At 39.7% G+C, this 16370-nt stretch overlaps 1 protein-coding gene across 5 annotated transcripts in view; it reads left to right on the top strand.

Annotated features, from left to right (window-relative positions):
• Positions 1-16370, top strand: part of Unc13c (unc-13 homolog C) — a 449289-nt gene that overhangs the window by 412201 nt on the left and 20718 nt on the right. For all 5 annotated transcript variants that reach the window (XM_005073734.3, XM_040739669.1, XM_040739671.1 and 2 more), the window contains one exon: positions 3053-3200. In XM_005073734.3, coding sequence (XP_005073791.1) covers positions 3053-3200 — 148 coding nt within the window. The remainder of the gene's footprint in view (positions 1-3052; positions 3201-16370) is intronic.

Genomic DNA, 16370 nt, shown 5'->3' with positions numbered 1-16370 from the left:
GTTGTATAGTGACAAAATATGAAAGAATGATGTGAGTGACATGATAAAGGGAGAGGCACTGGGACTTGCAGTGAACTTGAGGACAAGATGGAGAAGTATCCTAGGATAATCCAGAGGTTTATGAATATAGGTCTATCCATGATCTTTCTGCCATTTCATTTAGTAAATCTAGAGTATCATGATTTTGCAGCCACCATTGATTGTCATTCATGTAATAACCTTGAGATTTGTCTCAACTTTGTTACCCCAAGTACATAGTAGAGCATCAGCCAACACAGGGCCAGGCACAGGCAGTTTGGAACCTCGCTGGCATCCGTATCCCTTGTGAACAACCAACACAGAACTCAAATTTTCTTTTCTTTAATGAGGAAGAAATAACTCATCCTGACTTCTTTTAATTATCTATCTTAATTTGTTGCAGTGTGGAGGGTTTTAAGAGGTCAAATTGGAGGGTCTTTGGACAGGCAGTAGGAAGCAATCAGCCCTCTGTCTTTTGTTTATAGTTTATGGAAAAGAATCTACTTCTACATGCATGAGGGAAACCTCCAGAAAGCTTCAAAACCTCACATTTTCGAATTTTCTTCCAGTATATAATTCCCCTGTAGCATGTAATTTCCTTCTGGTGTGTAATTCACTATAATGAAAGGAGAACTGAGCTGTGCTGAGCTGTGGACTGTGGCATTTGTTTAAGACTTAAGGCTTTTACTCTCTCACAGATGTTCTTCAAGCTTCAACCAAATACACATCCCACTCAGTATTGTTCGTTCGGGCTGACAAAGGGTCAAGACTGCAAAATCTCTTGAGTGTCAAGGTCCACGCTATAACCATGGCCTCTTTCTCTTGATTTCTTTCTCTTGGGTGTTGTCACCCAGCTCCAACTAGGAGTGAAAGACTTATATAAAAGCATGTCTTGGGAATCTCTGCTTCCATAAGCACAGAAATCATTTCCTTCACTGACTCTGAAGCCAGTGGCTGTGTTGTTTGTCTCTGGCTGTTTCTATTCCCTGCTCCCCATGGCTTGTGTTCTCCCTTACAGCAATACCATCTATCCAAGACTCCAGTTTCGCAGCATCCCCTGCTACAAAGTGCTCTCTGGAAACAAAGCCATCATTTCTGACCCAACCAATCTGCTTTCTTAATACCCTGCCTGCAGGGCCCATAACAGAATTCATAACAAGACTCTGGCCAAGAGGAAGAAGTCAGTTAAGCATCACTGAAAACCCCAGGGAGACCCTGGCTATACTAAGGAACAAACCCAGATCTTATTGCTGTTTTTGTTTCATGATTAGGACTCCCAGTCCCTCTAGTTCTACAAAATAATGCCTTATCAGAAAAGCATGTCTTCCTATAGGGTTATTATAAAGGGTTCAAGGATGAACACATAGCTTACGTCTTCATACTTTAATCATGTTCCCTTCCTCCATGGATACTCCTAGGCCTTTAAAAAATCTCTCAGTTGTGTCAAATCTGGTCATGTTATTCTTCCCCAGGTTTCCAAAACCCTATTCTCTGGGATATTTGTATCCTCAGAACTGTTCATAAAGGTCTGTGATTTAGATGGTTTATGGAGACCAGGAATATTGGGAGAGGGTTAAATAGATGTCTTTACTAAGTCCCAAGCCCTTGACTATGTCAATAAACTTTCTGCATCTCTGAGCTTGTGGTCTTTCTTTGCTTTTCTAGGACTTCCTCTGCCTCAAGGCAATGTGTTAATTCTAGGGAATACGATTTAGAAATTAGAATAGAAAAAGATGGCAGACAGCATTTGTAATGCTGTAGGGGAGAAGCACAGTATGAGAACCATCAGGTCTCTCAGTTCTTGCTAGACAATGTGAGACCCCCACCAGGGTTCCTAGTGGTGATGTAATATGATTGCTGTCTAGCTCACTGCCATGGCTTATATAGTGGCTACTGAAGTTGAAAGTAGCAGTACTGGGCTGGAGATGTGGTTCAGTAGAGCGCTTGACTAGCACACATGAAGCCCTGGATTCTAGCTCCAGCAGAGCACAAACTGAGTGTGGTGTAGCACACCTGTAATTGAAGAGCCCTGGAGGTGGAAGCAGGAGGATAAGAAGTTCAAGGTCATCCTCAGCTATGCATTGAGTTCAAGCACTTCCTGAACTACATGAGACTTTGTCTCAAACATAAAGACTAACAATCCTAAGGAACAGAGGTACCATTCCATCAGAATGTCTTCAGAAGCTTTTACTGACCCCCTACACAGTAAGGTTATTTGCTGTCCTCTGTTGTGTATATTATCAAATAACTTTTTTAATGCTCAAAGACAATTTTATTGAACTTTAGTAGAAAAACACCATGGCAGGAGGGCTGAAAACCTCAGCTGTTTCTCAGAGACATGGGGGTAAAGAAAGGAAAGAGAAAAAGCTTTGCCATTTGAGTTAACTTGGCATAAAGGTCAGCTACATGGCTGACAGATAGCCACAGTGGCTAGAGGAGCTTTAGAGAAAGAGTAAGAAAAAATTCTCAAGTATCAGAGAAAAAGTACTTAGGCTTTTGTCAGCATCCAAAAGAAAGATACAGAAGAGAAGAAAAAGGGAAAGTTAAAAATTTCTTAATTAGGACTCAGAAAAACAAATTAAACAAAACCCAATGGTAAGTCTCTATAAGCCTTACAGAGAGCAGAGATTCTAGAATTTGAGTATCTGTAAAATAAGTAACAGGGTCTACCTTCTTTATAAAGTGTTGGAAACTTTCACTGTTCTTTGGAAATAAAAATTAATAATCGAGTTGATCATGTTCACTGAAGCCTATCATTCTGGAAGAATTCTAACCACTGTACATTCGAGACCCATTTATATAACTGGCATTTTAAATGAAAAGAAAACATCTTAGGCCTGTATAGATCTGTCTTGAACCTAAGTTAGCTGATGGTGACTTAGAACTGGACAAATGGTACACTCTTTCCATGTACTTACTCAACAACTTACCTAATGGAATTGTTTTAAGCTCCTCTATGAGTGTAATAAATTCCTTCCCTCAGTGTTTCCTCCTAAATCCTTTGCTCATATAACTTTCCTTTTCTCCCTTTTAGCAATATTTCCATGCTGGAGGAAATGGACTGAAGAAGAATTTTCTGGAGAAAAGCCCAGACCTTCACTCCCTGAGATATGCTCTCAGCCTCTACACGCAAACTACTGATGCTTTGATCAAGAAGTTCATAGAGACACAAAGCTCACAGAGTAAGTAGCTCTTGACCTGAGAGCAACACACACTGATCAACCTCACCATTACCTGAAATAGCACCCAGCATGAAACACAGTTAAAAATAGAGGGTTTGCATTAGCAGAGAATACCACAGCTTTCAACATTCTTTATAGATGAAAAAGAACAGAAAGATGGCTTAGACAAAAGGTGATATTTTACCAACTGTGATGTTTAGTCTCTATACTCACCCCAGAGTTCCAGGGAAACAAGGATTGGGCTCCCCTCAGAGGTGGATAGATGATAGAATTTTCCATTCTGGTTTCCTTTCTCTCTCCTCCTCTCACTTCCTCCCTTACCTACTGTTTCACAGGATGCCTTCTCAGATAGACAAACTCAGGACCATGTGCAGTCATGGTGTGTGATTCCAAGTAGACTTCTTCCCACTCTTAAATGTTTGTCTCAGGTTCTGTTATGGGTGAACTCAAACCCAAGGTTACTTGCTTAAAGGGGGAAAGCCAGACCCCATTTTTCAAGTCCAAGTCTAGATTCTGCATTCTCAATTCCATCACACATGCGCCTTGATGGAAATTGTGACAACTACATGACTCTAGAGAGATCTGTCACGTTGGTTGTGTGATCTGTCTTGTGACACCTTAATTTAACATGGAAGGAATTAACAAAATTCAACTTTTTTTCTTTTCCTTTTTGTAAGATTTATTTCTCATCATTTTCTCTTCTATATTCTCTGTCTCTATTAGACAAATTGTAATATTATTGAAGGGAAAAGTCAATTACTTTTAATTTAATAATTTCTTCGGGTTATGTTCAAGTTGGAAGACATGCTTCCTTTAAAAAGATTATTTGAATTAACTTTTTCATAAATTGCACACTCTTCCCTTTGTTATTTTTCCTTGCCCTTTCCTCTCCTATTCTACCCTCTTTTTCTTTTCCTCTGTTCTCTACATTGATTACATTTAAAGTATCATCAGTAGCAAAAAAAGGAAAAAGCAAGAAAATAGAAATACTGATTCTTTTTCTTTACATCTCATTAGAAATTTATGAGTCGGAGTTCAAATGAAATCTACCATATTAGAACATTTTCTTCTCCTTCTATTCCAACCAAATGCTAGAAAATAAATCCTAAGTCCAAATTGGATATAGAAGGATTCCTAAGGTGTTATGTGAAGCTAGGTTTGGTTGATGAGTACTTAATATTCCAACAATGCACTGCAATGCCTAGGCTCCATCTTACTCCATATTCATATGGCAGATGTTTACTGAAAATCACCTCCAACCCAATCCATAAAGTGAGCAGCATCCTGCAGTGACTGTGGTGTCATTTAATTGTTGATCTAGCACAGTGGTTTCACATGCAGAGAGAACTCTCCCAGAAATTAGGCAGTGTCTGGAAAGCTTGGGTTTCTATCAGAGAACAGGGGCTATTTCCAGCATCTACTAGTCAGAGCTCAATGATGCTGCAGTCAAATACTATACACAGAACACACAAAAATGACATCAAAATAAGTATGTCTCTGCACTAATTGTTTTCTTGTTGTGATCAAATACAAGACAAGAAGTAACTTAACGGGGTGGGGGGGAAGATGGGTTATTCACAGTATGAACGTGCATATCCCATGATGGTGGGGAAGGCATTGCAGCAGGAGCATGAGGCAACCGGCCATGTTCCAATCCTGGTTAGGCAACACAGAGCAGACAGAAAGTGGATCAGGGCTATCGGACCTCAGAGATACCTCCATTGACTCACTTTTTCCGTTTAGAACCCACCTCAAGTCCTCCTTAGCAGGGATGAAGCATTAAAACATATGAATCTATGGGGCCACAGCACGGAAGCTGGAAGCCCTGGTTAGTGGGCAAGGGAGAAAAGCAAGTCAGTTGGGTTATGAGGAAACAAAAGGAAGTGTTTTGGATACAGAATCTGACAAGTTTTAAAATCCCTACACAATAACCATGTTGACAATAATTCTTTCAATTTGGCTCTCTAGGCTTAGTGCAAAGAGTCTTGGGTTTCTCTGCAGAATTAAAATGCATAAATACTGCAGTACGTTTGGAGTGAAATTAGTAGGAATCATTTTGATCTTTGTATCAAGTTTGATATTTTCTCTACCCAGGAGTTAACTTGATGGCTTGAGTTGGGGAGTTGGCTTGAAAAAAATGGCCCTTTCTGTCACTGTCACTCCTCCTTGGGGATGCATAGCTTATAGTTTTAGAAGCTGGTCCAAAATGCATTTCTTGTATCTTGATTACAATATTTGTCAGTAAGAAAGTGCTTTTGCTAACAGTTATTTCATTAAATCATGAGCTCTTAGAATATTTCATGATGCCACAGATAGTAAAAAAAAATGTGTAAGTCTTGAACATATTAAGTGGAGTTTATTCAATGGATAACACGGTCTGGAAGGAGACACAAGATGATTCATTGCCGAGCCATCCTGAGCCTCATTCTGTTTCCTTATCTGAGATTTTGTTAGGGCACAAAGAATGTAGATCACAAGCTCTTCACAGAGTGGGAATATTTTATGTCTAAGTTGCAATTGTCTCATAAAGAAAAATAATCTCTTCCAGTTAATGACTGTGTGAATTAAAATCCATGAGCGGAAGTGCTTTTATTCAAAGAATCTTTTTTGTCTCTTTTGAGTAAAATCTTTGAGCTTCTGCTCATTAAAATGTCTGAAAACAGATAATCTCCTTTTACCAATTTATATTCAGTAAAAGTAGAGTCTAATGTATTTTAATTTGAAAACAGAAAGCAGATAGCTTTAGACTCACATCTTTGATTCTATGAGTACACTTCAATATAATCATTATATTTCACTATGGTTGCATAGAGTCTGGTCAATTGTAATTATATAATTTTTATAATTTAGCATAAATTGTGTTATTTGTGACAATTATGACATCAAATATGGAAAGTTTAAGAGACAAATGAGTTACCTAAGCACATTCTTATTATTAGCAGTGAAAGTCAGGAGCTTCTCAAGTATACATTCTTCTGGAGCCGTATAACCTAGAGGAACCATTAGTTACCTTTAGTTATTTTCCTCAAGATATAAAAGATGTGCCCAGGGGAGTAAAGAAGACATCATTAGATGCATTTCATTGTAAAATGGATTTGTTGGTGTGGTTTTGTTTCTTACCAGAAATATAGGAAGAATTTAAAATATTTTATTAACAAAACAAAAATAACTAGTAAACAAAGAAATGAGCTTTGAGTTCCAAGGGCCTCTGATGGTCAGCTCTGGGAGAACATTTGGAATGTCTTCAGTGTGTGGGGAAGTACCATTAATGTGCCCAACCATTTCTACCTTCATGCTGGTTTTTAAAAGTCATTTCTCATTTTAGCTTATAAGCCCTCAGAAATGGCCAGCGATCTGACTCTTTCCAATAGATCCATCATGGACTGTCCCCAGAGAACACTTAAGTGGTTCAACCTTTCTCTAGAGGCACAAGCAGAGAAGTAAGGAGAATATGTGAAGCTTGTCTACTCGGATGTCACAATACAATGACATTCTCTTCACAAAACCCAAGGGGAATCATCAGTCCGATGAAGAGCTGAACACAGATAGCTTTAATAGGAAGTGCGCTGGGACCAGCTCTCAGCAGGAGACCTGCTTTCCAAGCACAGGAAAGCAAAGGAAAGGCATGCTAGGTAACGTTACAGGGAGACAGGCACACATCTGTCATCACCCAGCAAGCAACTGTGATGTTCCTCCTGAGATCCTACAGAACTAATGACACCTCACACCTTCCAGATAAAGATGCAGAGTCACACATGAATTCAGAAATGTGCAGTTCGATGGCAGAGGCAATATCCTTCATTACTACCACTCATGGCTGTGTTACTCATGGCTGTGTTAGCCTTCCACCTCACGTTAAATAACTTGTACTACTTTATCTTTATCTTCTGCCCTATTCTGTATTTTAAAACAACATTTTATTATACCTAGGTAGGGGGAGGTCACATCTGTCTCCAGCATATGGGCAGCTTTGTGGGACTTGGTTCTGTCCTTCTACCATGTGGGTCCTGGGGAATCAAACCCAGGCTGTTGACCTTGGTGGCAAGTGCCTTTACCTTCTGAGACATCTCATCAGCACTAGCATGCATTTTAATGTAATTAAAATCTCCTTGCTCAGTAACCAAATTCTAAGTTGATAATTTTGTTTTCCTCCCAGTGACTCCAAACCCGTTAACTTTGCCATTTGTTTTCCAGAGTCCTCTCTGTATTAGGGTTTCTACTGCCATGATAAACACCATGAGTAAGAGCAACTTTGGAGAGAAAAGAGTTTATTTGGCTTATACTTCCACATCATAGCCCATCACTGGAGGAAGCCAAAGCAAAACCTTAAGGCAGGAAGGAATCTGGAGGCAAAGACCATGGAGGAATACTGCGCGCTGCTTTGGTTCCCATGGCTTGTTCAGCCTGCTTTCTTACTATCCCAAGACCACCTGCCCACAGGTGGTACCACCTGCAGTGAACAGAGCCCTCCCACATCAGTCATTAACTTCACTACAGACCAATCTTAATGCAAGCAATTTCTCCGTTAAAATCACCTCTTTCTAGATATATCCAGGTTTGTGTCAAGAGGACAAAAGCTAACCGTCCCACTCTCACTCCATCTAGTTATTGGGCATGCGCAGGAACCAGGACACTGTTAAATACTGGACACATCCATACCATAGGAACCCACATTGAATGTAAGGAAAAACTCCTGTTGTTGGAAGCCCTTTTGTATGTAGCCTGATTTCCTCTTTCTGGCATCTATACATGTGTTGTTATGAGGGATATCGCTGGTTCATCTCCCTCCTATCCTTCTATCCTACTCTTTCAACCTTATCCTCCACCAACCAAGTATTCACTTTTGTAACATTCCCATGCAGCTATCACAGTTTATAGCTAGTAATTCTGTCTTCTCACAAAGTTTCCATTCATTTATTTTTGAAATCTAAATACTTGGTACATTCTTGGCCAGCTACCATACTTGGCCAGCTACAAATCACAAACTCTTAGGACAAATAAGGGTTCTTCGTTTAAGCATAAATATTTTAAATCGTGTGATATAACATTGTCTTACTATTTTAGTTAATGCAGTTATAAGTTGTATAGCAGCACTCCTGTTTGAGTTTATCTGATCACAATCTTCATTGAAGGCTGCTGTCCACGATCTTGTGCTAGAAAATGATGGAGTGCTGAGAGAGACAGAATGACAGAGTGATAGAGACAGAGGGGGGAGATATTTAGAGGGGGAAAAGCTTGGAATTTTATGGTTGATGCCATTTATTGCTTATCATCCAAGGGAAGAGATAGTGCCCCTGGAGAGGTAGACAGAGTTAGATAAAATTATATTATTGATTTTTATCAAACTCTTAAAAGCATGTTTTATTCAATCTGTCACGTAGAAGTCCAAGGCAACTAGGAAAAAATGGTTCACTACTGGTTTAGTTCAGGCCCTTGTAGGAGATGAACTTGCCCTCTTATTTCAGACATTTTTAAGAGCTCTGTCCACCACTGTGCACGATGGTTTCCTTTGCCCTCCTGGTCCCCTCCCCTCTTCCCATGAGGCCAGGCTCTGCGTGCTACACTGTGGATGTGCCTGTGTGTTTGCCTGTGTGGTTCAGGCTGTGAGTAGCCCCTCAGAAGTTCATGAGAAGGAAGATCAAATCAGACCTAGAGCCTTCAGACATGTCTAGGTGTAGCCCGGGGGAGGGGGGGGCTGCTTGCATCCTCAGACTCCAGTCCTCTTGGTGTGACCTTCTCCTGAGAACTCTGGCCTTCTAGATTCTGTAGCCAAGTTTTCCAGACAGGGCATCTTCCCCCGGCCCCATCCAGACTGTGATCAACAACAATTACCTCCTAAGCCATACTAAGATGACTCTAATTTGAGCTTCTGTCTCTTTTCTGTTAATATGAAGATAGATTTTTATGAATTTGTTACATTTTTTCATTGGTATTTGCTCTGGCCAGGACATCATGACCCTAATTCCCATTTTCTCACAGACAGCTCCCCTTGCCCAGTACTTTGTCCGGCATGGAGATTTGAAATTAGGTTGGAATATCTGGGAAGCATCAGTGAAGTATTTTAATGTCTGAGAATTCTAAATGTGGAAAGAGTAGTGTGCTGCAGACATGTGAGAACATTAGTCTTCCCTTCACACCGGCTCACCACCACACCTGTCATCCTCCTGCCTCATCAAAGTGGAGTTCCATTGTTTCTTAATTCTGTGTTTTGTCACAAATACCTGAAAGATTGATTTTTATAATACTACCCACATACGTTAACTCTGTGTCTCTTTGATTTTTTTTTCTGAAGTTCAAGGCAGATCTCATTCCCCAGTTATACTGACACTGGGATTCCTAATTTCTTGACTTAGTTTTCTCTGCCTCTCAAATGGAAGCTTGATCTGAATAAATTATGAAAGCAAACCCTGTACTTTTTTTCCAGAACAAACAAAAACATCTGGCATCAAGGATGACATCAAATTATTGTCACCCTCACTTGAGTTTTACGGTCATTTGTGAGTGCCTTCAAGTTTTGGGTTTTTTTTTTTTCCTCAGTCAAACCTCTGAAAAATCTGTAAAGTCAGACAGAGGTCATTGAATACTTGGTGTCACATATCCACGTTGTTTCCAGAAGCCCTCTTGAGATATTTGTTGCTGTCCGAGAAAAAAGGATATCATTAACAATATGAGCAAACATCAATGTGGAAGCTAGAAGATGTGATATGCAGGCAGATATTTCAGAGACACTTGCAAAGAATCTAAATGGGAGATGAGGGGAGCTTTGGTGGGGGTACTGGAAGAGGAAAGATCAAGGAAGATTTGAGATTGGCGTCCTTCAGCAAATGCATGGTCAGTGTTATTAAATTAATAAAGATTATGTATGAATTTGTTTCCCAAAATTCTAAAATAAATGTCAATAATGTGATAAATCACAATAGATATTTTCTACCCCTTTATGAATCTATACACCTTCCAATTATCCCATAATGTTCAGGTATTTTCTTTTTGAACCATAATTTTCATTTAAGAAAAAAATATAATCAACACACTTTGCTCCACAAAGTAAGGTATGGCTTGATCAATTGTTTGCCAAGGTGTAATTAATTCAAAGTGATAGATTTTAAGTATTTTTGGGACCCTGGGTTTTCATCTGCAAGCTGACATAAACAACACGGTTTAATTTTCTTGTTCGGTTTAGAGGGTTTCAGAATTGCTCTATGGACAGGAAACTTGCTGGAGCAAGAGTCCAACACACAATATCTCCATGCATACAACCATGGACCATGCAGCTGATAACTTACAAAACTCATTCAATGAATAAATATACCAGTTCATTAGATAGTGCTTTGATTAATATTGAGAAAATTACGAGACCGGGGATGTAGCTTAGTTGGCAGCATGCTTGCATATTGTGCATGAAGGACCAGGCTCTGTGTGCAGCACTGATAAATCAGGCAAGGTGGCACAACCCTGTAATCCTGTCATTTTGGAGGTGAAAGCAGGGGGATCAAAAGTTCAAGGTCATCTTTGGCTACATAGCATGTTTGAGGATATCCTGGGATACAAGAGAAAGAGGGAGATGGGGATGGGGCAAGGGGACAGTGAAAAAAGAGGAGGAGGAGGAGGAGGAGGAAAAGGAAGACAAGGGAAGAAAGGAGAAGGAGAGGGCAGAGGAAGAAATCTCTAAATTGTTTGTAAAGCAACATTGTATAGTACTTTCTAAGGGTAACTATGAGACTCCTACACCACTGTTAATGCCACTTCTGTTTTAGGTCTGAGTAGAAAAGAACATAGAAATTATATCAGAGACAGGGGACGTTATTGTGGGCAGGAGAGTCAGGGGGCTTCAGGAAAGAGACATGAGGTCCAGAGAAAGAGCAGGATCCACAACACACAGCAAGCTGCTAGCCCTCAAAGAGAAACAGAAAGAGAGAGAGAGAGAGAGAGAGAGAGAGAGAGAGAGAGAGAGAGAGAGAGAGAGAGAGAGAGAGAGAGAGAGGCCTCCTCAGAGCTGTCCTGAGCTTCTGAGCTTCAGCAGGCTCAGGAAGCCATGGCAAAGTACAGTAAGCTGGTAGCTGAAACACAGGTCTATTTCTCACAGGTCTACTTCTCACAGGTCTGGAGATTGGGCACTCTGTGGTCGGAGATGACTGGTTCTGTTCTGCTGAGGTTGTCCTCCTGGTTTGCACACAACCTCCTCTCCCCTGCGTCTACTTCTAAGTGACTGTGTTCACTGGGCAGATGGAGATGGGAAACAGGTGGAATTCTGTGAGTTCAAGGCTGGCATGGTCTACACAGTGAGTTCCAGACACAGAGGGATAGCCAGAGCTATATAATGAGACCATGTCTGGAAGGAAGGAAGGAAGGAAGGAAGGAAGGAAGGAAGGAAGGAAGGAAGGAAGGAAGGAAGGAAGGAAGGAATCTAGAATAACAGCACATTAGATTGAAAATTGAATAGTTCATGCTAAATAGTACTTGACTTTGTACTTCATATGGCCAGTGTTGCTTATCCATTCATCCTTGGATGGGCATACTGGTTGTCTCTGTTTCCTGGCTACTGTGAAGAGTTTGGTAATGAGCTTGGAAGTGCTGACACCTCCTAAGCTTACTGGCTTCATCCCCTTTGAATGCATACATACTCAATAGTTAGAAGTAGTTGGACTCTTGGATCATATGGCAGTTCTAGCTCTAATTTTTCCACGCAATTTCCTAAACAGCTGCCTTACCTCACATCACTGCTAACAATGTGTAAGACTTCCTGTTTCTCCTGACCACCACTTGTGAGCTGGAGGCCCATAATAGCGCCTCCTTTCTCTGATTATAACCTCTATGTTCTTTTCTACTCAGACCTAAAACAGAATTAGCAGTAACAGTAGCGTTAGAGTCACATAGTTACCCTTAGAAAGTACTACACAATTCAATTGTGATTTGCTTTTCCCTGGCAATAAATGTTAGAGAATGTGGATCCCTGTACCTACAGGCTATTAGGGATATTTTCCTTTAGGGAGCATCTACTTAGATACATTGTTCCCTTTTAATGGGGTTATGTAAGGTTTTGCTACCGAGGCTATACAGTTCTCTGTATGTTCTAGATGTCAACCCCACGTCACACATATACTTTGCAAATATTTTCTCCCAACCCCTAGGCCAGCAGGTTCTCGTTTCTTTATCTCTAGACTTGCTATCCTGCTCCATTTGGGTTCTATGTTTTGTTTTGTTTTTCCATGTACCATATTTCTTGTTTGCTATAATTTTCTAATATATTCGAAGCCAGGTATTTTACTTACATTTGACTATTTGAGATGAATATGGAAGGCAGGAGATGTTCATGCCACACTGTTATATGGAGGTCAGAGAGCAACCTCAGATGGACGTCGGTCCTTGCTTGACATGGTGTCTCTAGTTAACTGCTGCACAGGTCATGCTAGCCAGCCCAAGTGCCACCAAAGATTATTCCATCTCATTCCCCATCTCTCAGTTGGAGCACTAAGTTTACAGACATGTGCTATCCCATCTGTTCTGTGTGGATTCTGAGGACTCAAACTCAGATCCTTATGCATGTGGCAGTCCATGAACCCACTGAGTTGTTATCTCAGCTGAAATTTTACTTGATCCATTTGGTCTAGGGTGCAGTTAAAGGTCCCTGTTTGTTTTCTTCTTGCACATCTTTCTACTTCTGAGAATCAAGGGCTCATCTCTTGTCTCTACCTCTGGATCAGTTCATTTTTTGTACTTACATGCTTTAATGTTGGCTCCATGTATATGTATTTGTAATTGACACATTCTTCAGATCCAACCCTTTGATGGTTTTACAGTGCCCTTCTTTGTCTCTGGTTTTTAGTCCATTTTGTGTGACATAAACATGGGAGCTCCTGTTGGCTTTTGACCTCTGTGTGTACAGAATGCCTCTGTCCTTCACTTGACTTTATACATGTCCTTGGAGAGTCTATTGGACACAACATGGGCAAGGTCTTAGATTTTTGTTCATTTAGTCACTCTCTCTTTTAACTTATCTAGTCATACTTGAGATCACTACTAAGAAAAACCTTTTGCCAGCTTTTTGTTTGTGTCCTGGTTGTTTCTAGACCCTTCTCGCTCTAGTTTGCCTTGGTCATCTGGTCCTTCCCGGTTGCACAGACTTGATTCCTTTTTCAAGTGCCATTTTTCCCTTTGGAGTACAAAGTATTTACATATTAAATCTTCCATTTATAATGGAGTATTTTAAGACTATAATTGCAGTCTAGGTTTATTAACCTCCATTTTTGTTTTTTTCTCCTGTTAACTTACATGTTTATTTTATTTTAGTGTTTTCAAACTCATCATAAGTTTCTTAGTTTAAGTTAGTGTTTCTTCTTACAGGGATAACATTATCCTGGGCTTACGTGGGAGTCATCATGAATTCTGTATCAATCACAAGTAATAATTAATAGAACTTGGAGATGAGTCGGGGACTCTGCCCAAGTCAATTGAATGTTCCTGGGGACTTGGGAGGAAAAAACAGAACAGAATTCCCTAGCTGCTCAGTGATGTAACTGACTCAGTTTCTAATTCAGTTTCTATTCATGAAATCATCATTCCAAGATGGATTTTTCACAGCAGAATGACTAGACACTACCCAAATAATTTATTTTCTTATGTCAATTCTTTACTACGTCTTTAGATTTTATAAAAATATTCATTGGGATTCAAATTTAGATCTCAATTACAGTTGGTCATGTTTTTTAAATATCTCTTTGTAGCCCATGCTAGCCTTGAACTTGAGACCCTCCTTCCTGTCTCCCAAGTGCTGAGATTACAGTCATGTGACATTAAACACAGCTAGCTTGAGACTATGATATCCTATGGATTTTATGTAAGTACTTCTTTAGTGAAATAGAGGGATTTTTTCCCTATTGGTTCAAAAGCCACTGAAACATCATGTGACTGATGTTTCCTATTGGCTCAGACTCTATAGATGAAAAGATTGCTACTATCTTTCCCCATTCTCAAAAACAACCACCAACCAATTATTGTTAAGATGATCTTCTCAAAACAACTAATATAAAAGACACCGTGGATAAAGTATAGATTTTGGAATATTTTAAAGATTTTGTCATTTCTATACCTTTTACACTGAAATAATAATTTCATAATTAAGTATTTGGAGATTGGCCCTAATGCCTCTGTACACCCCCCCATACCTCTTCTCTCTCCTCAGCATTTACTCATAAGCATTTCAGGTAGGGTGGGAGTTCTTCACCAGAGCCCTTTTAGCAATCGAACTGGAAGAGAGGAAGAGTGACAATAACATATTCACCTCTATCAGGGTCCCCATCTCCATACTCTAATACTCAACCTGTCACTTCTCTTTGTAATGTGTATTTTAAATATAATTCCATAATCTCCCCTTTCTTTTCTTCTCTCTAATGTCTCACTTGACCACGTCTACTCCTCAAATTCATTCTCTCTTTTCCTTGTTATTATTGCATGTATATATGAACGTATGGATATATGAATACAACCTACTAAGACAATCTAGTGTTGCTTAGTGTATATGATTTCAAGGCGGACCACTTGGAATTGGATAACCATTTAGATGCTCAAACCCTAGGAATAAGTAATTCTCCCTCTCAACAGTCATTAGTTTTCTATAGATCTTTGTCTATGGGGGGTGGGCCTTGAAATTTTCCTCTTCCGTGATAGCACATCTGTTGGTGTTTTCCTTACTCAGGTCTTGTACTCAGGTCTTGTTTGGTCACCATAGTATTGAGATATCTTGAGTGTTCCTTCCCTGTCATTTCTCAAAGGTGCAGTCTCACAGACTTTCAGGTCCTCTCACTTCTGCCATCTTTCTACCCCATCTTCTGTGATGTTCCCTGAGCCTTAGGTACAGTAGTTGTGTAACCACTGTACCTGGGTACACCGTGATCACCTGTTCTTTGTGTTTGACCAGTTGTGGTCTCTGCAATGGTCTCTGTCAACTTCAAAGAGAAGCTTTTTCAATAAGGGGTGGCAGCTACACTTGTCTGTAGGTATAGGGTAAGTATTTAGAATGCAGGTTGGAATTCTATGAAATGGTAAGCATATTTTACTTGTTACACTAAAAAGTAGGCCTTCCTGTGTACAATGCTACTGTATTTAATAGTAAATTACCCCAATGAGTCAAGTTGGCCAATCTAGTAATGAATAATTGAATATCCTTTTTTTAAGGAGGAAAAGATGATTCATTGTTCATTTTTCCATTCGTGAGAGAATAAAACTGGTCTTGGTACCCTGGATGAGTGAGTCACTCTAACCCAGGAAGATGAGGTGCTAGTGTGAGTCAGTCAGTCAGAGGTAGAAATTGGACTATCCTGCCCCTGAGAACTGGTGGAGAATCCAGGGGTGCCCTTCTCCACCTCAGGTATTATCTTCAGTGGCCTAAAGCTACTGCTGGGTATAGTGAAGTTCTTCACTTCTGTAGAATTCTGCCTTGCACTCCTCTTGTGGTACATTGAATAGCCCTGGGGTTATTTTCTCTTAGCCAAATGAAATATTAATACATCCTAAATTTGACCACTTTATCAAGTAAGTTAAACTTTCTTCCGTAAATGTATTCTATTGTTAATTTATTTAAGTGTGGTACTTACATTTTTCACTATGTTCTCTAAGTAATTTAACTTCACACCTCAGTTTCCTAACCTGTAAAAGCAGAGTGATGATAGAAGTCCCAAGTGTGGTTGGTGAAAAGATAAAAAGGATTAATAAATGGAGCTCTTCAACAATGCCTAGTACATAACAAATACTATATAACTTGATTCTTAATCATTGGGTTATTTATATAGTTGCTTAGATTATGTAAAACAGTTGTATTTTCAACTCTTATTTTTATTGTGAAAACTTCACAGAAGCACACTTCCCAGCACTCAGGATAAGAGAGTCTTTTCTAAAGCAGTTGTATATACCCTCCCCAGAAGTAATCCCACATTGTTGAGCAGCTTCATTATGTCACTATTGGGAATTTGGGGAGATTCAATTTTCCAATAACATACCCTTGATCTCAATTTCTATTTATTTTATTGATTACTCCATCTCTTGAAATTGACTAAATGATTTACATAATATATTTACTGAAAGCATAACAAGGATGAAGATTATAAAGGACTTAGAAGTCCTTAATATTAGATGTGACTTCAGCAGTAGTTGAGAGTGGTCTAATGAGGGCTTAGG

Source organism: Mesocricetus auratus, unplaced genomic scaffold, assembly GCF_017639785.1.
Source record: "Mesocricetus auratus isolate SY011 unplaced genomic scaffold, BCM_Maur_2.0 Super-Scaffold_100691, whole genome shotgun sequence".
Taxonomy (NCBI): Eukaryota; Metazoa; Chordata; class Mammalia; order Rodentia; family Cricetidae; genus Mesocricetus; species Mesocricetus auratus.
The sequence above is the reverse complement of the archived record's forward strand: the minus strand, read 5'-3'. Positions and strand labels throughout refer to the sequence as shown.